Source organism: Colletotrichum lupini, chromosome 8 (genome assembly GCF_023278565.1).
Source record: "Colletotrichum lupini chromosome 8, complete sequence".
NCBI lineage: Eukaryota > Fungi > Ascomycota > Sordariomycetes > Glomerellales > Glomerellaceae > Colletotrichum > Colletotrichum lupini.
In genome coordinates this window covers 659,791-687,512 of record NC_064681.1, presented here as the reverse complement: position 1 = coordinate 687,512, position 27,722 = coordinate 659,791, and the positions used below count along the sequence as shown (strand labels likewise).

The 27,722-nt window shown below is 34.6% G+C and overlaps 5 protein-coding genes across 5 annotated transcripts; 3 read left to right on the top strand and 2 right to left on the bottom strand.

The window, feature by feature from the left end:
- Positions 1 to 1,594: 1,594 nt before the first annotated feature.
- Positions 1,595 to 2,125, top strand: CLUP02_14684 (uncharacterized protein; the record flags this gene model as incomplete). Its single annotated transcript, XM_049293611.1, has 1 exon — positions 1,595 to 2,125. One exon carries the CDS (start codon positions 1,595 to 1,597, stop codon positions 2,123 to 2,125), a length of 531 nt encoding a protein of 176 aa, XP_049150757.1.
- A 987-nt stretch (positions 2,126 to 3,112) lies between these two features.
- CLUP02_14683 (uncharacterized protein) lies at positions 3,113 to 3,451 on the top strand (the record flags this gene model as incomplete). Its single annotated transcript, XM_049293610.1, has 1 exon — positions 3,113 to 3,451. The coding sequence occupies one exon, from the start codon at positions 3,113 to 3,115 to the stop codon at positions 3,449 to 3,451; it is 339 nt and encodes a 112-aa protein (XP_049150756.1).
- Positions 3,452 to 4,209: 758 nt separating this feature from the next.
- Positions 4,210 to 5,293, bottom strand: CLUP02_14682 (uncharacterized protein; the record flags this gene model as incomplete). The annotated part of the gene is made up of 5 exons (XM_049293609.1): positions 4,210 to 4,276; positions 4,430 to 4,639; positions 4,742 to 4,867; positions 5,134 to 5,164; positions 5,254 to 5,293. The coding sequence occupies 5 exons, from the start codon at positions 5,291 to 5,293 to the stop codon at positions 4,210 to 4,212; spliced, it is 474 nt and encodes a 157-aa protein (XP_049150755.1).
- A 253-nt stretch (positions 5,294 to 5,546) lies between these two features.
- Positions 5,547 to 8,377, top strand: CLUP02_14681 (uncharacterized protein; the record flags this gene model as incomplete). The annotated part of the gene is made up of 2 exons (XM_049293608.1): positions 5,547 to 8,239; positions 8,308 to 8,377. 2 exons carry the CDS (start codon positions 5,547 to 5,549, stop codon positions 8,375 to 8,377), a joined length of 2,763 nt encoding a protein of 920 aa, XP_049150754.1.
- A 14,256-nt stretch (positions 8,378 to 22,633) lies between these two features.
- On the bottom strand, positions 22,634 to 27,346 carry CLUP02_14680 (transcription mediator subunit Med12; the record flags this gene model as incomplete). Its single annotated transcript, XM_049293607.1, has 2 exons — positions 22,634 to 26,066; positions 26,118 to 27,346. 2 exons carry the CDS (start codon positions 27,344 to 27,346, stop codon positions 22,634 to 22,636), a joined length of 4,662 nt encoding a protein of 1,553 aa, XP_049150753.1.
- Positions 27,347 to 27,722: the final 376 nt, after the last annotated feature.

Sequence of the window (27,722 nt, the reverse complement as noted above, 5' to 3'; positions counted from 1 at the left end):
ATCTTTATTAATTATTAATATCCGCTATTTTATATACTTTTAGCCTTCTAAGCCTTATACTTTTTATAATCTCTAAATAACTTCTTTTTTTAACTTACCTCTTTTAAAATAGTATTTTATAAAAATAGTTAAATATAAATACTAAGCGGCTCGTAAAAGAGCTATATAAGTTATTAAGTACGGTTAGTAAAGTTAAGCCCTCTTTTTTATAAAATCGTAAATATTAAGGACTTATTAAAAATACTTATTTATTATTTATACTTAATAGGGCTAAATACCTTAGAAATCCTTTTTTTATAGCTTCTTAGTACCCTATTTTATATTTTTTAAATAATCTTTTTTATAACTCAATTATAATTAAGTAATTATCGCTTATTAATAATCCCTTTTATTACTTAATTAATTTTTTAAAATTAATAATTACGTACTAAGGGCTTAGTATAAAAAAAAGCCCTTTAATAATATTTTAAAAGATTTTTTTTTTTTAGATTTTTATTTTCTTAGCCTTTTCTTAAGCTAATAATAACTATAATAAGAAATTATAAAACTATTTTAAAATAGCCGCCTTTTTTTTTTAAATTAATCTCCGAGATTTATAATACTCTTAACTCGATATTATTAAGACTTTTAAATCCCCTCCTCTTTTATTAAACTATCTTTTATATTATATTCTTAAGTAATACTTAGGGAGTAATTAAGGGGGTTATAAAAAGATTATTTAAATTATAAGTTTTAAAGTTATATTTATAAAATCTTCGTAATATTAAGCCTTTTTATATATTATAAATCTCTTAGTTTTATAACTCTTATATAAGTTCTTATTACGCTTATTAAAAATATTTATATCTAAAGATCCCTTTTTTTAATTATATAGTACTCTTTTTATACTATATTATTAAGCTCGTTTATTATATTAATTAATTAAGTAAGTAGTTGCTACGTAAGTATTTCTTTTTACTAATTTAATTAGTTAATTTCTAATTACGGGCCGGCTATAAAAAAGTTATTTAATAAAAAAGCTATTTAAAGTAATAATAAAAGGCTAATTACTTAAGTAGTTTTATTAATTAACGTAGTTTAATATAATAAACGTCGACTTCTTATAAATAATAAAGGGCTACGATTACTTAATTCCGTACGGTATTTAAAAATTATCCCCTTTTTTATTTACTTTTATAAAGTTAATTAATATAAATCTTTTATCCTATATAATATTAAAAAGTCGTCTTTTTTATATAATAAAATACCTTATTAATCTATAATAATAAAATTTAATTACTAATTAGTATTAATATTCTTATTATAAGGTAGTTAGTTCGAACCGTAATTAATAAAGAGATTAATTAAACTATATAAATATCTATATAAATATAAAAAGGAGGTTCTAACTATAAGTTGGGCTAGCTATGATAATTATAAATAGGGCCCCTAATTAGCCCCTGCGTAGTTGGCTATATGCCGCAGTCGAATTAAACTTCCAATCCGATAGATAGATCGCAACCACGTAGTACTAGACTTTTAGAAGTCGCCGAAGAACGAAAACGAAACAATAGATTCCATCAATGAACAGAATCCCATCGGCCTCATCCATTCTATGAGCGTGAAAGACGTATATGTTCGGCTCATGCGGTCTGCTTTTAGTTCGTACCCGAGGAGAATTTCTCGGACAAAGATTGGCCATGATCCACCGGTTCACTCCATCCCTTCCCTCCGGGCAGAGCGATCGTACTGGCTTCAAAAGAGCAAAAAATCTCAGCTCAATGATCTCTATCAAAGCGGATATAACCAGCCCAACGTCGAAGGATTTTCCGATAACGAGAAACTGGTAGCTGAAGCGATGCTAGGAGTTTTAAAACGTACTTTGGCCGACGAGGTCGACAGGATAACACGGGACAGATCCTTCATTCTGACTGAGTATGGGTACATGGGACTGGCCCCGTTAGGCGCGCAGGTTGGAGACCACGTCGTCGTAATAGGAGGATGTCCCGTACCTCTTGTTCTTCGAAAGCAGGGCGAAGCTTACCAAGTTATTGGGGATACATATGTATGTGGCCTCATGGAGGGACAAATGTCTGAGAATGTGTCTGCTGGAACTGCCCACATTGAAGAATTCACGCTGGTTTAGGTGAATCCTCAGGGGTATCTTCTTCATTCTGATGAGAGGAGGCTGTGTATATAATGATCAAATCATGTCAAATTGCACTAAGCCTTTCAACATGGCTCTGCCTTCCAGCTCCTTTTACTTCGTTTCCAATGCCTGTGTAACTCGTCCTCAAACCCGCTTGAACTTCGAACATGTCAAAGACTTCACGCGGAAAAGTTCAGGTCTTACGAGCGGCAAAACAATTCATGACTCTCAGCTCTTATCACGCCATTTGACACTTAATGAAACTTGTTGAGAATTTGTTAAGCATCATTGAGACAGAAGGAACAAATCTATTATACTTGGAAAAGTTGGAAAAGGAAACCCTTAGTCGCTCAAATTGGCAAAATGTACTAATGGCCGCCTGTTAAACCTTATCCACAGTGGTCTCTTGAGCTCTCTTTAAGGGTATTCTCCGACCTCTCTTCAGTACTATTCTGATCGTGCTGAGCAAAAGTGCGAGTCAGGGACAAGCCCGTAAGTCGTTACGCCTCTCGGTTTCGGGAACCAAATCCCTAGAACAGATAGACGAAGCCGAATTACTCGCACATCTCGCATCAAATTTCGGCCATCCCGCAACTTTAAACTTTGTAATCCCTAAAATTGCGTAGCTCTTGAGAGTCTTAACAACTACTACGTTGATCATCAGTATATAAGCTCGCAATGGCCCCGCACAGCCCAAGTTCAAAGCATGCCGATTATCCGCGCGACTTGGTGAGTGCGAGCAAGTAGCAATCTATTAGATAGTAGACTATGAAAACTTTCCTGATTGTAACGACACGCGTGACTTTGATAAGTTGTTGATCTACAAACATGAAAAATCCAAGCCCTAGATGCCTTTCGTACACGCACGTCGCCCACAACACTACATAAACCAAACTCTGCCAAGCCAGAGCCAACGCTAAACCCTCCATTCCATGCTCATTATTTCTATCACTTAAGTTTTCCTATTGTTCAATTACTTCCAAGATGAAGCTCGCTCTTCTTCTTTCCGCCGTGACCACCGCCTCCGCCTGGTCAGTAACATTCCACGACCATGACCAATGCGCCGGCGGTACGACATTTCACTACGGTGGTGGCTCCAACACGGGAACTGAACACCTCGCCCAGTGCTTTACCATGACGAGCATCAACAAGAGCTTTGCCAACTATGACGCAAAGAGCGTCAACATTGTCTTTGGAGGCTGCACAATCGACATTTTTACGGATCGACTTACGCGGCCTGGGCTTGCTGGATGTGTGGCATCCATAAGCGATCCTACCAACTGGCAGCGTGTCGATCAGGTCCAGGACGGATGTGTTCAGTGAGTTGTCCTGCATCGGAGCTATATGTAGTTATTGACCAACGCTGTTGCAGATTATCGAGCTCTAAGCTTGGGAAGTGGCAAGCTTGGTCTGTGTCCTGCTGATAAATGTATTATTATTCAGGTCATAGAGAAACTTAAAAATTCGTCTGCAGTAAAGTGGAAAGTTGCCCGCCGTCAAAGATTCAGTTACAGTAATATAACACAAAAGCTTTCCAAACATTGATACAGGCTCGTCAAGTACCAGTCGGCAGTGTACCTATCTGACAGTGGTTTTGGTACGGTCACGTCACGCATGTCGTTTCGTCATTGATAAGAGACCCGAGACAGACTACAAAGTCTTTGCTTCTATTGAATTCTATCGATTGCCCAAAGTCAATTGAGTCTTGGCATAAAGTGAGTTGAACACATCTTATGAGGTATGTAGTGAGGTATGTAAGGATTCAGAGTTGCTGTTGTTGGGTCCGGGGTTTAGCGACCTACTTTCAGCCAAATGAAGGTAGTTGTTAATCACTCACACCACTTGAGTTGGGACTAAGCGCCCGCTAGAGTCTCCTTGTCATTATTAGACATCAGAGAAGATCGTTCTTAATGATAAGTGAGCGGATCGTAGTATCAATGCAGTGGTGGCCTTTTTACCCTTCGTATAATCTCCTTGCCACGCCCCCAAAAGACCGCCACGAAAAATATTTCAGTCGCTGCAAAATCAGTCTCTTCGGAGTTCTCGGTAATAATTCTCTGCAAAAGTAATGTAGAGATACCTCAAAGTGGTCTGGCAAGTGCGAGCAAGATAAACAGGGTGAATTGGTGTAGGATTTCGGCTCCTAGACTTGCGCATGTTAGTGTGTGTTATAGGAAGACATACGGAGTACAGACACCATTTAATCAGTTTAAACCATGATGGCCTGTAATTACCTAAGCTGCCCTGGCTTCTCAAGCACCCATCTACACATCCACACGTCTCTGCTTCACATCATCTCACGGGCACCCGCTGTTAGTGTAACACTGGCGTATCAAAAGAATGTCGTGATTGCGAACTGGAACGCATGCCACTTCAAGGCAGGCTGGGTTGGTAGGATGCTTCCGCTCCTCTAAAATTCTTACGCCACAAGAGGGGCTTTGCTGCCTTTCATTTGTCAAGCCCTCTTGGCAAACAATGACATATTGCGTTGGGTTCGAAGGAGGTGATAAACTATTATGTATGGTCAGCAATAGCTGCATGAAACTCCCGAATCAGCTTTGCTAAATGACCTATAGGGAGGCAGTCGTCAGCACTTGCGCAACCACATCCAACCTCAGATCAGGCAGCCAATCATGGAAATCTCGATGCATCAACAGCTGGCGCTGGAAACTTTCGTCCTCGATCTCAATCGAAGCTTGTGATTTACTATCAGAATGACTGATTAAGATGTCTTCAAAGCTGTTGACTTTCGTTCATCCAAAATAGCAAACAGACCTCATGAGAATCCTACGTCTTGTTAAGTTGGGAAGGGGGGGGGGGGGGGGGGGTTGGGGGGGTTTTTTTTCTTTTTCCCCGAGTTTTTGTTTTTTTCGTTTTTTTTCGCGTTCCAGCACCTGTTCTTTCTCCCTTCTTCTTTTCCCCTTAGCAACAAAAATTTGGTGGGGGTTGTTGGGGGGGGGGGGGGGGGGGGGGGGGAGTGTTCGGGAGCTTTTTTATCATTTCACCATATGATTTGATATTTCCGCTTCTTGTCGCCTACAGAGACATGTCTCTGTCCCGTAGCACATAAAATGTGGTGAGGGTAGCAGTCGCAGCAGAAAACTCGTATAAATGCCCAATAGCACGGCGTGGTGTTGTCGGTTGATGCAATGCTGCCAGCCACATTGTGACCATATTAGCACTTTATGAGGGAAGCCTAGCCAATGAATCAATCGATGTAAGCCGGTGCTGTTCTTTGCGTGAAGCTTTTGAAAAGCATACTTATCTTCCAAAAAACTGCGAGGTTGATCAACCTTTCCCCTTGACCACTGTCTACACACACGTGCCCGCTCATTTCTTGTCTTACTCCTCATTTCGCAACCATATTATTATTATTGAGATACGAGCTTTCACGTAGCTATAATCCACATCGCTCGCCATGGACAATGAACTTGACTCGCTACGTCGGAGGAGGACACATCACCGCCATACATTCCCAGTACAAGAGCCACGGTTTTCCTCAGCACTGAGTTCTCTTAAAGACTTCGTGACTCCCCTTTTTCCAACTGCGGGTAGTCGACAGAAAGAAGACACGGAATTGGGGATGAGTTTACTGCGTTCGGGCGAGTCAATATCTCATGAGAACATCGATCCCGTCGACCACAGTCCGGCGAATAGGGAAGAAAGCGACTCTCATCAGCCCGGAGGATCAACGGAACAGTCATCGCATTCTGCTTCAGAGCCTCAACCGAGTGTTCCGGATGCCCAATCGGAGAATGTTTCCATCAACTCAGAAGCAGACCATCGCTTGTTGGAAGCTGGATCAACGGAACAGCCATCGCACTCAACCTCAGAATCTCAATCGAGTAGTTCCGAATCCCAACCGGACAATGTTTCGAGGAATTCAGAAGCAAGCCATCGCTCACCGAAAGCAAAACACATCACGAGAAGCCGCTGGGCCCAGTACGGTCATGGGTGGCTCATCCATGCACCTGCCCTGTTAATGACCATAGCCATTGTTGTTATTGGCTCTCGGGACTTTTATTGGTATCCCGAAAATGGACCTCTCATCAGGGACTATCGCGTCGATGCTGATACCATCAGCAACGTTTTACAACTTGTAGCCAAGATACACGAGCTTCTCATTATCGCATCGATGTCCTCGTTAGCTTTAGCTATGTTCCGTCGATGTTTAGTTACCCAGAGCGTTGGCTTAGGGTTCTTAACAGGTAGCTACCGAATTGGGGACCTTGCCTACATCGGATCCACAGCATTCTGGCGTCAGGGTATTGACTTATCGAACCCCTTGGGAATTCTTTTGCCTGCCTTCGTTGTGTTTGCCACTCTCATGTCAACTATAGTTGGGCCTGCTTCTGCTGTTTTATTAGTACCAACGCTTGCTTGGTATAACATCGATGCTTCTGTGGCTTTCAGTAAAGTCAAGCTTCCGCTTGTATACGCATGGAATAAGGATAATGTTTGGCTCCCGGCTCGCCTCGATGCGCCTGATATATGCGACGGAGTCGAAGGCATATATCTACCTTACTGTCCCGCTGGAGGATATTCAGAGATATCAAGCTGGCTGCTAGACTACGCTGCTACGGACTTGACGAACAACCTTACGTTTCATTCTCCGTCCGCTGATTTACGGAGGCAACTCATTTTCACCCAGGCCAACTACACCCAGGACACCAGCTCGGTCACTCTCTGCACTAGCCCTCCGCATTTCCTCACAGGTAGTATGGGCCTTTTACAGAAGTACATCGATAGCTCAGATGTTGGTCAGCTATCTAAGGAACCCAGATATCGCCTTCAAACTGTGACCAGAAACCCTAGCGAATCAGCGCCACAGAATGAGTCGATACTGTACCAGGCATTGATACAATCTAAATGCACAATTCACGACAAGGATGCATTGATTGAGGACACAAATCCTGTTTACTATCCTGTTGAATCTCTTAATTGCTTCGGTGACAACCTTTGCAACAAGATCCGAGCTGGTAGACCCAAGTTCGGCAAAGATTGGTTGACAGACCACAAATATGACAACCAGTCAGTTTCCAGCACATTCTTCGTGCGGCACCCCAATGAACCTATTGTATTTATACATGGGCAAATTCCTGATGCTCTATTCGGAAAGCCGAAAGCCATAATCTATCTGTGCAACTTACACGCAAGCTGGATTCGGTCGAATTTCTCTGTGGATGCCAGCTTTAGCGATGCATTGCAATCATCGCTCAGTAATAAAAGTCTCATGAGGGACTTGTTCCACAACAAAAGTTTCAAAGACGCGAAGACTTTTGCATTTCATAAACGTTGGTTCGAGGCACTCAATCCACGTGTGAACGGCACGTTTCCGGCAGTGAGTCGCCTTGTACAGAACTTCTCTTCTAAAGAGAAGCAGAATGGCACCACATTACCGGAGATGGCACCCAGCAAGGATAACGATACCGCAGCTGAGATATTCTTAGCAAAAGTCTTTGGAGTCTATCTCACTGAAGGATTGTCCCGGAGTACATATCCATACAGAAGCACACGTCTGGTATTGAAGAACGTCAAGGATCGACTCGAATATATAGACCTCAATCAGAAGTACGGAAACCGTGGCGGCAGGCACGTGTTAACACCTTCCAACAGTACGGGGTTCTATCAAGACGAATGGAACAATCACATTGACACGAAGAATGGAACTTTGGAAGATTTCACCAAAAATGAATTACATATTCATATGACCGCCCAGCGGCATGGATACGGGTCCGGTCAAAAACGCCCCACGCTGTTATGGGCTCAGGCCGTCATGTTCATTTACCTCAGCGTCACCGCAACCTATGGTTTATGTATAGGTTGCATGAATCTAGCCGAGTTCTTTGAAATCAAGGTGGGCAAAAAGCCAATACGTGTCTTGAGCATTATACCCTGGTCAGACTTGCAGGACCTAATACTACTCGCCTTGAGAACTCCAGTTCCGGAGGACGAGGATCTGGTAGATTCTGGGGCGGGCGCCACATCTAGCAAAGTCTGGGAGAAGACCGTTTGGGCTGGGGCGGATAGCGATCTCAATGTGCATTTGATGTTTGGAGAGTCTAAAGGGAAAGAAAGGCTGAATTTGAACCAAGAGAAGCAGTACTTTTAGTGCAGCGGAATTCTAGGGGTGCTCAGAAGAACTTCATGTTTGACTAAAATGCGATCTCGTTTGGAAGCCTAGCTGTTCCGTCTTCCAAAACCATCACAGTGACCCAAACTCTCCGAAGAAAACTCTTCGAATATTAGACAGAAATGGTGAGATTGTGTTGGAATCTTGACGGGCAGAGGGATTCGAAAGGTAGTCGGGCCGGCGCAAACGGCCCTTCTACCTACTTACAGTAGGGTGCCAAAAGTTCGTGTACACCCTCCCAGTGCGTCACCTATAGCCCACTAACTACGTCTCTTTATTACTATAGATATCTTTCTAACTTAGGTATAAATAATATAATTTAAAATTTTAATAAAATACTTAAGTATATAAAGTATATAAAACTGTTTTTAATATATTTTTAAATACGTTATATTAGTATTTTATAATATAGTATAAGAGTAGAATATAAAATAAGAAGAATTTACTAAGAGATATAGTACTATTTATACTTAAAAGGCCCTATAATCTACAATAATAAAAATCTCTTAAAACTTATTTTTTAAAAGATTTACTTAACGCGTTAATAATTAAGTAAAATATAATATAACCTAGATATATACTAATAATAGCTAATTAGTTATATAATAGTTTTGAATTTATTTTATTGTATTTAAGTTTATATCCGCTACCTTATTAAAAAGTAGTACTTTTATAGGATATTATGCGCTATATACGAATCTTTTATAAAGGATTAAGCTATAAGTACTTAATTAATAAGATTATAATATAGGTATAAGTATATTATAAAACTAAAGCTTATAAAGTCTTTTATATAAGCTCTACTTTTTAAAAAGTTCTTTTATAATACGATCTATATATTAATTACTAAGTTATTAATATCCTATTATTAATTATATCCCGAATTTATTATAATTACTCCCCCCTTACGTAATTTTAGTCCCTAAAGTTATTATATAATATCTTTTTTTAATATTAATAATAAAGCTATTAACGTCGTTATTTGTAATAAATTCCTTAAGATATTAATAATATCTTTTTTTATTTAAGAATAAGGTATTATTTTTATTTTATTATCTAACGAATACCTTATTATTATTATTATTTAGTAATAGCGCGCCGACCGGTTATTAAGTTAGTAATACGTATTCGTAATAAAATATTTTAATTATTATAATATATAAGAGCTTATTTCTCCCTAACAGAGCAATCTACTAGGGCCGTACCGTATATTACGTATTAAAGAAAACTAGGTATAATACGCTCTATACTTAATTACTAACTAAAATAGTTAACTAACTTAACTATTATCTCCTTTTTATTAATTCTTAACCTTTTATTATATAAAGTCTTCTTAAGTTCTAACTACTTATAGGGTAAGCTTTACTTATTTTAATATATATAAGACCTTTTAATACTAACTTACGTAAATAGCTAAGTTTAGTATAATTTATTTTTTTATATAAGTATTATTATTACCTAGGGGGTCTTATAAGAGCTATTTAAAGCGCTAGTTTATTACCCTAACCCTATATACTTCTAGCCCGTTTATTATAACTATTATAACTAAATTAGTATTAATATATTAAATTTTAATATTTATATTAGCCCGGCTATTTGTAGTATTCGTATTACTACTTAGCTCAATTCCGTATTATTAAAAGGTATTTTACTAATCCTTAAGTATATTTATATTAGTTATGATAGTTATAGTATTAAGCTAGCTAAGGGCGCCTAGCCCGAGAGGGGTAGACTTATTAATAAGCATTTTTAGGTTCTTATTAAAGTAGTATTTTAACTAGCTAACTTTTTAACTAGTTATTTAACTAGCTATTTAAGTAGTAGTTTATATATTAATAGGTTTATTTAATAGATTTATTTAGTAAATTTATTTAGTAGATTTATTTAGTAGATTTATTTAGTAGATTTATTTAGTAGATTTATTTAGTAGATTTATTTAGTAGATTTATTTAGTTTAAATAGAGAGTAGCTTTAGGCTATATTAGAAGCGATAAGGATAAAAAGAATCTTTATAAGCTTTAATATAAGTAATAAATATTAGCTTATTTAGCCCTTTTTTTAAAAAACCTCTACGTTATTATTAAAATTTAGAACTTTTACGGTTAAAGAAGGCCGCTTCTAATTATTACGGCCGATTATTATAGCTAACTATTATAGTTAATTTTTATTATCGACCTTTTTAACTAGTATTATTATTAAAAAGGGTAGCTTACTTATCCCAAATTAAATAACGGTTTTCGTATTAAAATTATTATATTACGTTAAGCGCGTATTTAGGATATATTATACGTATTATATAGTTAAAAAGTGTATTATATTGTGTAATTTCTTTTAAAAGCGTAATCCTATTAAGGTCGATTTTTTATATTTATAAAGCCGGAAAAAAAACTACTATATAAGAGCTTATTTAATTTTACGGTTATTATTATTACTAAGTTATTAAGTATAGTAAAATATTTTTTTTATTACTAATTACGTATTTACTTTTTTTTTCTCCCCTTTTATTTAATAACTATTTTACGATTTCTTTTTTATATAATAGTTTTTTTTTAGCTTTATAAGTATAAAAGATCGACCTTAACGGGATTACGCTTTTAAGGGAAATTATATAATATAATATACTTTTTAACTATATAATATATATAATATATCTTAAGTACGCGCTTAATATAATATAGTAATTTTAATATAAAAACTACTATTTAATTCGGAATAAGTAAGCTATTTTTTATATAATAGCGCCGGCTAAAAAGATTAATAATAGAGATTAGTTATAATAATTAGTTATAATAGTCGGCTATAATAATTAGAGGCGGCCTTTTTTAATTATAGAAGTTCTAAACTTTAATAGCGACGTAAAGGTTTTTAAAAAAAGGGCTAAATAGGTTAATATTTATTACTTTTCGTACTAGAGCTCGTAAAGATTCTTTTTATCCTTATTGCTTTTAATATTATTTAAAACTACTCTCTATTCAAACTAAATAAATTTACTAAATAAATTTACTAAATAAATTTATTAAATAAATTTATTAAATAAATTTACTAAATAAACTTATTAATATATAAACTACTACCTCGACGAAAACCTACTCTTTTAGTATATAGTTAGTAATTGATAAGCTAAAAATGCCCGTTAATAAGTTTACTTTTCTTAGGCTAGGTGCCCTCGGCTAGCTCAATACTATAGCTATTATAGCTAACGTAAGTATACTTAAAAATTAGTAAAGTACTTTTTAATAATACGGAGTTTAGCTAAGTAATAGTACGAACGCTATAAATAGCTAGGCTAATATAAATATTAAAATTTAATATATTAATATTAACTTAGTTATAATAGTTATAATAAACGGGCTAGAGGTATATAAAGTTAAGATAATAAGCTAGCGCTTTAAATAGCTTTTATAAAACCCCCTAGGTAATAATAATAATTATATAAAAAAATAGATTATACTAAACTTAGCTATTTATATAAGCTAGTATTAAGAGGTTTTATTTATTTTGGTATTCTGCTTTTACTAGCTGCTCGGGCGATTCTCGATATTGGTTACACGGTATTAATACACGGTATTAGTGGATACTCACACTGTCTCGCTAGACTATTTTTTTTAGATTTTCTAACTTTTTAACTTTCCCTCTTGCAAAGTTCATAACCACGGATCTAAGAGGTTTTATATATATTAAAATAAGTAAAGCTCGCCCTATAAGCGAGTAATAAAAGGTTAAGAGCTATTAATAAAAGGGAGATAATAGTCGAGTTAGTTAACTATTATTTTAGTTAATAATTAGGTATAGAGCGCATTATACTTAGTTTTCCTTAATACGTAATATATAGTACGGCCCTAGCAGATTACTCCGTCGGGGGGGAATTCTTTTTTATATAATTATACTTTTCTTTTTATAATATTCTAATTCCGTATTATTTCTTAATTATAATTCTCTTACTATACTATTACTAAGTATTTATTAAAATATTTATTATTTTATATATCTAAGATATATTTAATATAAAGTATAATTTAAAAAGGGCTTCTATAATTTCTATAATAGTATTCTTTATATATATTACTTAGTTAATGTATATTATAATATTAATAAGCTCGTTTATATTACTAGCGCTTACGTTATTAAGTATATTATTTATTAAGTTAATAAAAAAAAGTATTTTATTATAAGTTATCGAGTCCTTATTAATTTATTATTAAAGTATTAAGCTAATGATATTTTTTAAGTTCTTAAGGAGTTATATAGCGCTACTTAGTTTATTTAAAATATTTTTATAAAGTTTTATAATATTAAGGAGTAGGGTAGCCTTAACTCTTATAAGCGCAGCCGCGTTTTTTATATTTTTAACTATACTATTAATATATAAAAAAAGGTCGCTACTTATATTATTAACCCGTTAGTAAGTAGTAAGAAAAGAAAGGTCTATTTTAAATAAGCTACTTTTTAAAAGCTTATTATTAACTACGAGTATCTAAATTTATTAATTTTAATTATAATAAGTCGTTAGTAATCGTTTAGTAAATCTTTTTTTATTAACTTTATAATAATAGTTACGTAACTACTTTACGAAGTAACTTCAACGCTCTAACTTAGTATTATAAAGAGACTCCTTAGGGCGTTATTATTATATATATTTAAAAGTTTTTTAATTTCTTTACTTTTTATAAGTACGTTACTAAGTACTTAGTAAATAAAGTACTTATTTATATTATTATTATATATAGTACTACTATTATTTCTTATAATCCTAAAATTTAGACTTTTATTAAAAAGCGTGCTCTTATTATTAATTATATTCTTAATAATAATAATAAGCGGGACGACTTTAAGTTTAAGTTTAATAAGTCTTAATACGAGGATATTAAATTTAAAGAGCTTAATAACGACTTAAAAAATTCTTTTTTTTAGCGTCGTAATAAGCGTTATTATTTTAATATTAATAACTTACTAACCCTTACTTATATTACTCTTTTTAATATAAATAAAGGTTTTCTAGCCTTTAGTTATATTACTCTAAATTTTAATAAGGCTAGTATTACGTTTTTTTTACTCTAAGTAAAGGCTTTATAATAGCTTAATAAAACTATTATTTATATTAAGGCTAAAGCTGCGGGTTATAATTAGTAATTTAATATTAATAAGTTTTTTATAAATATTAATATTACTAAGGTCCCTTAGTTTAATTAGGATTATAATAGCGTTACTTCGAATAACGTTCCTTATCCCTAACTTATTATTAATAATAATAGCATTATACTCCCTATTTCGCTTTTTATTTTACTTCTTATTACAGCTCTTATGATACTTTTTATTATAGCTTTTATTATATTTCTTATTATAGCTCTTATTATACCTCTTATTATAGCTTTTAATAATAACTAAATAGCAAACGCTTTGCGAACTATTATTATTAATATATATAATACTCTATATAACTTCGACTACCTCTTTTTTATTTATTATAATATTAATAAAATTAACGGCCTTATTTTAAATAGTTAACTAAGTACGTATATAAAGCCTCCCTATTTCTCGCTTACTAAACGGATTATTATTAATAATTATTATATTTTAAAAATATATATTAAAGCTACTACTATTATTATTAATATTACGTAAGTTATTCTCTTTATATAGTTAGATCTTAGTCATTTCTTAGTAACGTATTACTAAGGGTTATAATACTGTATTCTTTTTTTAAAAATTACGCTAGGCTAGATAAAAAGGGTTCTATAAAGTATTATTAATTAACTTATTTTTAATAACTTTTTATTATAAACTTAACGTTTATTATCCTATTTTATATATACTTTCTTTTTATAATATTTAAATTTTTTAATTACTTTTATTACCCTTTTAAAATATTTAATAAGCTCTTACGTATTATACTTAATAAGCTATTTAGCTTATTTAATAAAATATTATAAATTTCTCCCTTATTTTATTTTATAACGATTTTTTTAATTTTTTAAACGTTTTACTCGTTCTCTAACTCTAAGAAATTCGCTATTTAGTTATTAATTATTTAGTAATTTCTTTATAACTTAAGCTAAGAAACTAAGAAAATATTATATATTTTCTGATACTATTTTAATAAATATATTTAATAAGCCTGTTTCCCTACCTTTTTAATTATTATAATTTTAATATATCTCGGTATTAGTTTATCATTTTTAAATTATATATTCTTTATAAATAGGCCGACGACCTCTTTTTAATTAAACTCTTTTAAAATATATTTTTTTTTATAATAAGCTACTTAGTTTTTAAAAGCTTATATTTATATTTATATAGCTTAGGCCCTAATTTCTTTAATTTTTTAAACTCCTTTTTAAACCCCCTAGACTATAACTTTATAATTAAGTATATATTTAACGTACTTAGGATAATAACCGTATAGTACTATATATAGGAATACTTTTATAATAGAATATTAATTATTATTATATATAAACTCGGCCTTTTTTAGCTACGCTACTTACTTATTTAGCGAGCCCTTAGTATAAATTTTTAAATACTTTTTTAATATTTAATAAGTCCGCTCTATTGAGCCGTTAGTTTATAAGTAATATATAATAAATAGTTAGTAATATATTACCCGTTTTTTAATAAACTCTTTTTAAAATACGCTTATAAAAAGCTTATTTCTATTTATAATAATACTTTTTAATATACTAAACTTATATTTAAGCTTTTAATATAAGATATTTATTATTTATATTACGTTAAGTATTTTAATAATAAGTAAGAACTTTACGAACTTTATTATATAATAAATAATAATTAAAATATTATTATACTCTACGCCGTTATTATAAGTACTTAGTAATAGCCCTATAATAAAGTTTATAAATATTTTTTAAAATAAATATAAGGGTAGTAGTAATAACTATAGCTAACTATACGGCTTATATCTTAGGGTTATAATTCCTAAATAATATTTATAGTTCTTAACTTATTTTTAAATATTTTATTAAATATCTTTTTAATAAAACTTCTTTCAAATTAGCTCGAGAGTTTTTATAGCTCCTATATAACCTACCCTATAATTATTATAATATTAATAAAGGATTTCTATTTATAAAAACTTTATTCCCCCCGATAGAGTAATCCGCTAGGGCCGTACTATATATTATATATTAAGAAAAACTAAGTATAATACGCTCTATACCTAACTATTAATTAAAATAATTAACTAACTTAACTATTATTTCCTTTTTATTAATAGCTCTTAATTCTTTACTATAGTCTTCCTAAGTTCTAGCTATTTATAGGGCGAGCTTTATTTATTTTAATATATATAAAACTTCTTAGTACTAGCCCGTATAAGTAGCTAGGTTTAGTATAATCTATTTTTTTATATAAGTATTATTATTACTTAGGGGGTCTTATAAAAACTATTTAAAATATTAGCTTATTACTTTAACCCTGTATACCTCCGGCCCGTTTATTATAATTGTTATAACTAAACTAGTATTAATATACTAAATTTTAATATTTATATTAGCCCGGCTATTTACGGCGTTTATACTATTACCTAGCTAAATTCCGTACTATTAAAAAGTATTTTACTAATCCTTAAGTATATTTATATTAACTACGATAGTTATAGCGTCGAGCTAATTAAAGAGGGCGCTTAGTTTAAAATAGGTAAACTTATTAACGGGCATTTTTAGGTAAGCTTACTAATTACTAACTATATACTAAGAGAGTAGGTTCTTATTGGGGTAGTATTTTAACTAGCTAACTTCTTAACTAGTTATTTAACTAGTTATCTAAGTAGTAGTTTATATATTAATAAGTTTATTTAGTAAATATGTTTAGTAGATTTATTTAGTAAATTTATTTAGTTTAAATAAAGAGTAGCTTTAGGTAATATTAAAAGTAATAAGGATGAAAAGAATCTTTACGAGCTCTAGTATAAGTAGTAAATATTAGCCTATTTAGCCCTTTTTTTTAAAAACCTTTATGTTATTATTAAAGTTTAGAACCTCTGCGGTTAAGGGCCGCCTTTAATTATTATAGCTAACTATTATAGCTAATTATTACGGCCGACTTTTATTATTAACCTTTTTAATTAGTACCGCTACGTAATAAAGAGGGTAGCTTACTTATCCCGAATTAAATAGCGGTTTTTATATTAAAATTACTATATTATGTTAAGTACGTACTTAGGATATATTACGCATATTATATAGTTAAAAAGTATACTATATTATATAATTTCTTTTAAAAGCGTAATCCCGTTAAAGTCGATCTTTTATACTTATAAAGCTAAAAGAAAAACTACTATATAAAGACTTTATTTAAAAAATAATAAGTCTTTTTTTAAAAAATAGTATACCCTATTTATTAAATAATATATTCTTAGCTTATTAATTATAATACGAACTCTTATTAATTATAATATATAAAACTCGTTTTTAACTTATAGTTTTTTAATAAGCTCCTTAGTTTTTAATAAGAAATAAGAAGCGAATACTATTTTACCCCTTATAAGCTCTTTTATAACGGGACATAAAATATACTATTTTAATATAATGACTTTAATTCTATTTAATTCTTTTTTATTTTTATTAAACTATTAATAAGCGTTTATTAATAACTCTCTTATTTCTTTTATTTTAAATCGTTTTAATAATAATTATTACTATTTTATTAATACGCTTTATAATACGCTATTAATATAGGAAAAAGGATTCCTTATTTTTAAAACTAGCTAATATTTAGCTAGGATTATAAAAAGAGGCCTCAATTATTTAAATATATATTTTAGTAGTATTATTTTATTTTTCTAAGCTAATTATTCTTTATTAAATATTAAGTAATAGTTTATTAATAAGACGTAGCTTTTAAGTTAATATAAGGGAGACGTTTTTATAAAATACTTCCCCTTTTATATAATCTAGCTTTTTAAATAAACCGTTCGCTAGGTTCGTTTTCCTTAGCTAGTATTTTAAATTAAAATTAAATACTAATAGTTTATATACTTACCTCGCGAGCTTTTTTTAAAAATCCTATACTAATATACTAATTACTTTTTTAAATACTTAGTAATTTATTAGAATTATAAACTTTTATAAAAAACCTTAGAAATAATAAGCTTAATACTCTAGCCTTTTTATTATAATAAATAGTTTTTATTAGCTTATAACTTATTACTACTCTATATTTAAGAACCTTTATAATTAATAAATAATAAGTTACTATTCTCTATTAGCTTATTACGATAAGATTATTATAATAGCTTTAACTAAAGCGTCGGTTTTTATTTATATAATACGTTATTAGTTTTAATACGTAAGTACGGTTATTAAAATAAAAGCGACTTTTAACTAATTAAATACCTTATTTACTTCCTTAGTTTATTAAAAATCCTTTATTTACCCCTTTTTTATTTTTAGTAATACTATTATTAATATAACAATACCTAAATATTTAGTAATAAACTTTTAATAAAAATTATAAAACCCTAGGAATACTTAGATATTCTTAATAGACTTTAGTACTTTTTAGTTAGTAATCGTTCGTACTCGTAATAAGTTAATCTTAATTCTTTTTTATATAATAATATAACTTAAGAACTTAACCCTCTTTTAATAAAATAAGTACTTTAATAGTTTAATAAAAAGCCCGTATAATTATAAACGTCGGAGGACCTTTTTAATATTTTTTATATACTACTCCTTTATTATTAAGTAGATTATTAAATTATTTATATATACTATGTAATAAATATTTAATAAGTTAATAAGTACTTAATAAATATATATTTAGAACGTTATAAGTATATTTATTAATTTAAAAAGTATAATAATATACTTAAAATAACTATATTAGCTCTAAAACGCTATTTTCTATTGGTCTTTTTTTTTAATTTAAATATAGTAGTAAGTATTTTTAATATCTATTTTTAAAATCTATTTCGTTCTATAAAGCTTATTTAAGAGCTTATTAATAAGTAGTAATAAGTATTAATTTTTTATAGTTATTTTATTTAGTTTATAATAGTTTATATAGAAGTATAATATACTATCTTTTTTTAATATAAAAAGGATCGGTACCCTAGCTTTATTAACTAAAAGTATAATATAACCGTTCGCTAGGTTTTTAATAATATACGCACGAAGCTTATTAAGTTATTTTTTATTTAATAAATAAATAAGATTATATAGTGGTTTAGTACCCGGAATTAAGTTAATTAAGTATTTTACCCCGCTATATAACTACGGTTCTTTTATTGATTACTCGTTAAATATCTTTATTTTTAATTAAAATTTTAGTAATAAACCCCCTTATAATTTAGTCTCTATTACCCCCGCAATACTTTTTATAATAGTAATATATAATATATAAGCCCTTTTATAATTTTTAATAATATTATAAGCTATTACCTTTAGTTTAGTAACCGAAATAGGCTCGTACGACTATATATTTATTACTATATTAATACGAATACTTTTTTAGCTTATTAATAATTACGATAATAAGAGGTTTATTATTCTTTTATCCTTATTAATTATATAATAGTTTTTTTCCGGCTTTATAAGCGTAAAAGATCGACCTTAACGGGATTACGCTTTGAAAAAAATTATATAATATAATATACTTTTTAACTATATAATACGTATAATATACCCTAAGTACGCGCTTAACGTAATATAATAATTTTAATACGAAAATTACTATATAATTCGGGATAAGTAAGCTACCCTTTACGTAGTAATACTAACTAAAAAAGTTAATAATAGAGGTTAGCCGTAATAATTAGTTATAATAATCGGCCGTAATAGTTAAAAGCGGCTTTTTTTGACTATAGAGGTTCTAAACTTTAATAATAATATAAAAGTTTTTAAAAAAAGGGCTAAATAAGCTAATATTTACTACTTTTTAGAGCTTATAAAGACTTTTTTTATCCTTATTATTTTTAATATTACTTAAAGCTACTCTCTATTTAAACTAAACAAATTTACTAAATAAATTTACTAAATAAACTTATTAATATATAAACTACTACTTTAATAAAAACCTACTTTATTCTTAGTATATAATTAGTAATTAATAAGCTAAAAGTACTTATTAATAAGTCTACCCCTCTTAAGCTAAGTACCCTCTTTAACTAGCTCGACGCTATAATTATTAAAACTAACGTAAGTACGCTTAAGGATTAGTAAAATACTTTTTAATAATATAGAATTTAGCTAAATAATAGTATAAATGCCGTAAATAACCGGGCTAATACGGATATTAAAATCCGGTATATTAATACTAATTTAAAAATTATATTTTACGGAGTTAAAAATCCCTTTAATATAGGCTATATTATAAATATAAGAGAATATATAAGGGGCCCTTTAATCCTTAATAAAAAGGAGTATATAATATAAGATTTAGTTACTTACGTAAGCTAGTACTAAGAGGTTTTATATATATTAAAATAAGTATAACTCGCCCTTTAGATAGCTAGAATTATGCAGAGGAAGGTCGGGAGTTTTAATTAGTAATTAAGTATAGAGCGTAATATACTTAGTTTTCCTTAATACGTAATATATAGTACGGCCCTAGCGGATTACTTTATTAAGGGGATCCTTATTAATTATAATAAATAGTTATTAAATCTTTTTTAACTACTTATAGTAATTAATAAAAAAGAGTATTAATTAGTAAGCTTTTCCTTAGTTTATAACTTTATTTTAAAAGTCCTTTAATAAGAGAACTATAATAATAACTAAGGTTAATTTTAAATAGGTTATAAGCTTAGTACTAATAATATTTATTTTAAAGTATATATTTATATTAATCTTTATTAGCTTTTTAATAATACTTTATAAAACTATTACCCTACTTTTTATAATTACTTTTATTAGTACCCTCTTAATATTTAATATAAGTATATTAAGTATATTATTTATATTTACTTATTTTTTAATAAGTCGACCTCTATAATTCTTAGCTCGGTAATAACCTATTAAACGGTTATTAACGTTAGCTTCGATTAGGGGTACATTAGCTTATTATTACCCCTATTTCTTAACTTATTTTCTTTTAGTATTTATTAAATATATAGCCTATTTTATTATATATAAAGTACTTAATATTATTATTATAATACTTTTATAATAGCTTAGTACGAGTATTCTTATTATATAGCTTTTATAATATTATTTTTAATAAGTCCTTAGAACTTAGCTCTTTAGAGCTCTTTTTATTCTTTTTTTTATAAAAAGGGAATACTTAACGTAGTTATTTTAATAATAAATATAGCCTCTTTTTATTATCTTTTTATAACTAGTTGCTACCCTTTTACTAATTTAATAATTATAATTTATTAGCTTTATAAATTATATTATATACTTTTTAATTAAGACTTTATAATAAATTAAATCGTCCTATAACTAAGATAGTAGTTTAAAAAAGAATTAATATACTTCTATTTTCGAATTCTTTATATTTTTTATACTTAGGTTATAATAAATTACTAATTACTTAGTAAGGAATTAAGTAGGGGTCTAGCCCTTTTTTAACCTCTTCGTTCTTAGCTTTTTATAATATTCCCGTTCCTAAGTCTTAGGGTTTACGTATTATTAATAAATAAACGCCAAGAAGTTACCCTAAGAGAGGGAACTTTAAAAGCTCTTTTTATAATTATATTATTATATTTATAATAATAGGGATATTTTAAATAGGGCCTATTTAATATATTATTTTATAGTATTTTTTATATAAAAATTATTATTTACTTTTATAATAATAATCTAGTTTACTACTTAAGTATTCGTAAACTCTTTTTTAATTAGTTTATAGTTATAAAAAGGAGGTTTTTTATATTCTCGTTAACTTAGATATATTACTAGCCGCTCAGTAAATTATTAAATAAGTTTTTTATATTAACACTATTTTTAGTTTTAATTTTTAATTATTATTTTTATTATTTTATAAAAGTAGGTTATTATTAAGCTTATAAGGTTTATTAAACTAGCTATTTTAGTACTATTTACGCCTTTATACGCGCCTTAACTTCGTATATTTAGTAATTAGTTACTAATAAATACCCTATTTATAATAAATAAGGTCCTCGGAGTATTAATAAAGTAACTAACCCGTAAAAGTAATTTACTCCGATTTTTTTCTTTATTTAGCTTTTTTATAAATATTAGTATTTAAATAGGACTCGCTTTATAATAAGCTCGTTTTTTTAAATAAAATAGGGTTAAGTAGTTAATTTTAAATAGTTATAGTTTATTAATACTAACGGCTCTTTACTAATAGTTAGGCGTTATTTTATTAACGTTTTATTTATTTTTATAATCTATTATTATTTATATTAATTATTTTATAAAAGTAAAAGCTTTAAAATTATAAAAAATTAGGCTATAAATACTTAACTAACGAGGTTATAATATAAGTATAAGTATATTATAAAACTAAAGCTTATAAAGTCCTTTATATAGGCTTTACTTTTTAAAAAGTTCTTTTATAATACGATTTATATACTAATTACTAAGTTATCGATATCTTATTACTAGCTATATCCCGAATTTATTATACTTTTAATACCCTACTATATACTTATTAGAGGAATCGTGGGCTTAGTATACTAATTTCCTTTATCTATATCTCTATTACGCAGTTAATATATGCTCGTTAGAATTCGTACCGGCCAAGAGGCCTTGCCCTACTAACGTACATACCAATAAAAGACAAACACGAGGCACACAACCTGAAGCGTCGTTTAGACGATTGGCAAGGGACGATCACATCTTGGCGAACGCCAGATAGCGCTTGCTCGTAACACGTTCCACGACAACTTGCTGAAATATATGCCAGTTCGGAACTCATCCTAATTTGGGTGCTTCGATATCTCCAGCATTGGTCTCGTACCCAGTAAGAACATCTCACTTGAAATGTTGTAGGGGTGTGCTGCTTTTCATATTGAATACCTGAAACGTCATAATTTAAAGCCACCGCGTTGCCGCAAGCAGGTCACAATCGCACACAATCTGCAACGAATAAAGTTGTCATAAACACGTTTAAATAATAATGTTGTTGTTGTCATGATGATGAAAAAGGAAAATCCCCCCTAATGCCCGCCTCACTAATACAATCATGTCGACCCCCTCCATCCCTCTCCTTCAATCTTTCCAAGCCAGCCGACGCCGACCAGACTATTGACTTTCCATCCTGGTATCAAAAAAAGGATCTTTTCTCGTTGCTCCCCCCTCGCCTGCCTGATTCTACAATCCCGATTTGGACCAGTAATGATATCTATGAATGAACACCTCGCCTTTCTTCCGACGTATGCATGACAGTAATGAAATGTTTGTGTGTGTATGTGTGTGTGTGTATCCCCAACGCTTCCTCCAATTTGTTTACTGAATCTTGATCGCCTCAAATAACGTGAGACTGAGAGCCGTGTCGTTCTCTCCAACGTTGGGAGTGGGCTCGCTGAGCATCTCCCATTTGCGGTAGATGAACGGCGTTAATTTATCGGTGCCTTGCATCGAGATCGGCATCTTGATTCTCTGCGGCCCGTTTGGTTGTGTAGTAGATTGCTGTCTGTGAGCAAGCACGAATTGCTCCGTCGTTGGAGGCATGTGACTGAATAGGTATCGGAGACGGGCATCTGAGGATGCTGGGTTCTGCATGGTGCCGCCTGTAAGCAAGACTCGTACACACTGCAGGCGTATGTCGTCTGGCAAAGTATCGACTAGTAGTAGGGCCAGATCGAAAACCTGCTGGCCGAGCGGTCGGCCATTTTGAGCGTCCTGGAATGCTAGATTGTCCAATTCGAGAGTAAGACCAGACAGAACAATCAGGATTCTCGCCCGAATTTCGAAAACAGCAGCATTGGCGGGCGGCTTCATGTTGTTGGCGGCCTGGGGTTGAGTCGCTACCGGCGCAGGTTCGTTTGCAGTCGTGTGGAGCGTGATGAACCGCAACAAGGCGGGAAGCCAGTAGCGGATAATTGAAGCGCGCAGGTCTCTCTTGTTGATGTCGTCGGTTGCCAGGACTTCCCACAGCTCTGCAAGCTTCTCAACCATGCCCGAAGTGAGCTGTGATGTTCGGACAGGCGGACGACCTCTCAGGATCGCCTCGACTACTGAAAGCAGACTTCCTGCGAGCTGAGTGCTTTCCTGAGAAAGAGGATCCGCAGCAGGTGGGTTCTTGTTTGACGGGAAGAGACCCAGGAAACGCAGATGAGCCTGCTTTTTAAGATGCTCCGTTATGTCCTCGCTTAGGTAGGGTAGCATGCTAGTCCACATGACGTTGTTGGCTGACACAGCGCGGTCCATCGCCCTCGAAAACATGTCGAACTGCGTGAGAGCCTGTTCCCCTCCTCCCGGGCTTGTCGTGCTATCCGCCGCGAGGCCAACCGAAAGCTTGAGCTGGCAGAATGGGAGAGTAAACTCGTTTGCCAATTCCAGGACCGTCTCAAACGTCAGTGGTGAATCATCGCCAGCATCCGGTAGTAGGAGTTTGGTCGTAACCTGTGCAAACAGACTTGTCAATGCAGTCTCTGGGTTCTTGATACCCAGCGCTTGAACCACCGATGGAGGATCCCGTAGAACCAAGAACTTGAGCAGTTGCAGCGCTGTGTCCTTGATTTCGGGGTTTGCGAGTGGCAGCATCGAAGATTCGACGACTCCCTGCAGCCTCGAGAACTCGACGAGAGCATTCCTCACAAGATAGACCATATCCTTGTGGTTTTGACGTGGCGCCACTCGTTGCTGAATATAGAATCGGTAGGTCTCTTCGGGTGTTAATGCGGTCTTGGCGGGAAGGGGCATCGTTGTCAGATAGAGGACTTCCTGCATGTACGTTGTGGTGCTGTTAGGTGGCATCGAGGGGTTCAGCCCGATCCTCCCTGCCTCGACAGATGTCGTGGTAAGAATAATGGGCAAGGTCAGACAGCCCATGCTGATGAGAAGGGGGTAGATATTTTCCAGCGTAGGGCGAGTCTTCAACGCGCTGATGTGATGGACCCAGTCAGTCATGCGCACGTCAAAGTGCTGAGCGTCGAAAATGCGCAGCCTCCCGAGGAGTGCGCTATAAGCACGCTGTCTGTCCGCTGACTTTAACCAGCAAGATTCCAACCGTCCGACCACGGTCTGGAAAAGTCGGTCCATGGTAGGCCGATCGACGCTGGTCCCGCTCGTCAAAAGCTTCTCGATCTCTTCGTGTAGTTCGCCCTCGGCATCCTGTAGCTGTGCCGTCATGTTATCAGATACGGGCGAGCATGCGTCGATAGGGTTATTGCGATCGCATTGGTGGAGCTGCTGACGCAGGTAGACTGCAGTATTCGTGTAACCGGGTATCAGGGTCGAAAGATTTGCCAGAGACGCCAAGAGAGGTCGGGCAGCAGGTCCTTGTTCGTCGCTAACCGCTTTCAACCTTTCCATCAGCGCATCGAACAGTTCCTTGGCCACGCCCAGTGCTGCGAAAATCGGTAGGTGAACGTTGAAAGTATCGGCGCAGGAGGCAAGAATCTCGGGATTCGAAGCTCTCGACACCACCTTGACAATTTCGACGAGAACCGAGTAGTCGGAGGCCGCTTCAAGAACAGCACGAGCGAAGTTGAACATAGCCGGGGAGACCTGGGGGCCGTTCTTCGTCATAATTATTTCCTTGGTGAATATTTGCAGAAGCCTAGCTCCGACCTCGGTTTGCAATGCTCGGTTGCTGTTGGTAATCAGCCTGCAGAGCTTTCCGACTGCTACGGGCTTCCGCTGGAGCATCGGATCTCCAGGCGGAAGAGGAAGTCCCATAACATGCTGAATGCATTTGAGAGCTGTGTTAATATCCTGGGCTTCGTCGTTGACGTCGTAGGATGCTCGTCGTAGGAGGCTTGCTCGTGTGGCTTGGGCAGAAGAGTTAAGGGCGTGGAGAGGGAGGTCGACAAGCAGCCTTGTAGCACAAGATCCATCTGCCTCAGTATCGGCCGGTTCTCTCAGTCCGCCTCGGGCAATGAGCCAGAATATGTATCCCTGAAGTTGGAAGTCTCCTGATCGTACGATTTCTGACACCAGCTGGTGGAAAACTCTCTTCGATCTTGTCTCGGTTGGTGGGTTTGCACTAAGGAACTCGAGAATCGCCGTCGTCACATCCACTCCAGCAGCCGCCCAAGCTCGAAGAAGACTGGCAGTGATGTACACCTTTGCGTTGCCTGGTCGGTGAGGCGAGGTGCACCACTCCAATAATGTGCGAACTATCATTCCCTTGTCTTCACTAACAGCCCAGCACTGCGTAGCCAAGTCGGAGCTGTACAAAGACATGAATGAGGTGTCGAGATGCTTGACCAGTATCTGTCGGTTTGCCGGCTGGGAGTTGCTGGCTGATGCAACTAGCTGCTCGTTTCTGACATTGATCCACTTGAATGCGTTTTGGGCAAAGTCGTTATCGATCGGAATAGATGCGAGCAGAGCGTCTCTGTACTTGAACCAAGTCGCAGGAGACACGAAGTTGTCCGAGTAGGCGGACAACAGGGGTGTCAGTAGAGACGTCAACCTCGTAGAGAGTTGGGTGAGGATATCGCGGTCGGGATCGTTATAAATCTGAACAGTTAGTTGCGAACTCACTGTGGGTCTGAGCTGGCGTACCGTGTTGAGATGGCTGAGCAACGCATTCACCAATCGTCGGCCATATCTTCTTAAACGAAGCAAATCTTTCCAGTAAATCTGTGTTGTGAGAATCCACATGGGCAACTTTGATTGTGTCGAGTTCTCCAACCCGGATACAAGCCAATCCATGTAGTGGTCACGGTCGAGTAGCTGTTCCGCATAGAGGTGTGTCGCAAGTCGGATGCTATAGAAAGGTTAGCTCGCACACATGAAGCATCGCATGACGTAGACTTACGCATATTGAACTTTGGGTTTCCAGTCGTTGTCCCCAAAGGCCGCCGAGACTCCTTCCACAAATTGCTCCACGAAAACCGTCCAGTCTCTGAGCCACTTTGCCTCGCCACCGAGCACAAAGGGTCCAGGGCCGTTTCCCTTTCTCTTAAAGGCTCGGATCTCATTGGCGCCAACGCACTTGACCAGCCAGACTGCTCTTTCTGTCGGCACGTTCTTATTGAGGCAGTGGTCTAGAAGCACTTTACCTCTGATACCGTGGGGAATCGTTCGGCTCAGTCGGCGCAACGATATCGATGGGTTCGCCAAGTCCCTCAGCCACATTTCTCGCTTCGTATCGGTCAGGGTAACGCGCGGCGGCGGCTTGAAGGTCGAGGGCGACGAGACCTGGCCATTAAGCTTTCTCTGGTTTAGCACTCCGATAAAGATGTTGGACAACAAGTTCAGCCCGCTCTTATGCTTGAGCGCGGGAAACAGTGCAGCCTTGGCAGATTGTGTCTCGACCGAGGCCTGCGGTTGTTTATCGTAGTATCCATTCTTGATGATCGATTCGGTATATTGTTCTTCGGGGTGGTTTCCGGTCCACGGGAAGAAGTCGGCGTGCCCCATATCCGGGATATCTCGCGCGCCACTACTCGAACCTTCAAAGCCTGGTTTGGCTGCGGCGTCGGGCCTCGGTTTGCTAAACGGCGCATATCGGGGGGCGATGCTTGGGGTCTCGATGTGGTACGGTTTCGGTCGGCCATCCTTCTTAATTGCCATGACAGGCGCCGGCGCATCTTTGACGGCGGCGGGTACGACGAATCGCGGACGACGTTTCGGCATGGGCATCGGGGGGTTATCTGCGTCGACGGGCTGGCCCTTGGCCGAGGCCGGCGAGCTCATATCGGCAAGGTTTGAGGTTTCGTTCTTGGGCATAAGGCGGGAAGGCGTGAGGGTCTTTGTGGATTCGCTGACGCCGTGCTGGGCAAGCATGGCCTCGTTGGACAACTCCAGCTTGAGGCGAGAGCCTCCCCTCCGCGGTAACGTGCCATATCTGTTCTGTGCGACGGCGGCGTCGTTGGCATCGCCAGTCAGGTCGATGAGGTTATCCTTTCGAATAGGCGACTGGGGCAAATACTGGGCGGATAGGGAACGCTGTTGGGTTGGCCGTTGGACCGACAAGCCCGAGCTGCTCAGTGTTCGCTGCTGGGGCGGTCGCGGCTGGACGCCCATTGGGGTCCTTGAGGTCATCGCAGGCGGAAATTCCGAGGCGACATTGCTGATTTCTCAAGATATGATCGGGTGTGTTGGATGTAGTGAGGAGGCGACTAGGTCGAAGCGCCGAGGCTGCGATGCCGAGTGCCAACAATTTGACGATGTTGAAGTGATGTTGGATGGAAGGGGGGGAGGAGGAATAATCGGTCGACGGATTGATGTCGGGGATCTGACGGCGTCAGCCGCGCTATCTGTGCAGCGGTCGGGGGTGCAAGAGCGGTTTGCGGATTGGGACTGGATTAGCAGGCCACTGGTAGGGTGGGTGCATGCAGCGGTGGAGTGTGCAGGGCCCTGGTGCGGTACCGTACGGTACAGCGGCGGCGGATTTGCAAAGTGCGCGTGGGATCTTTCG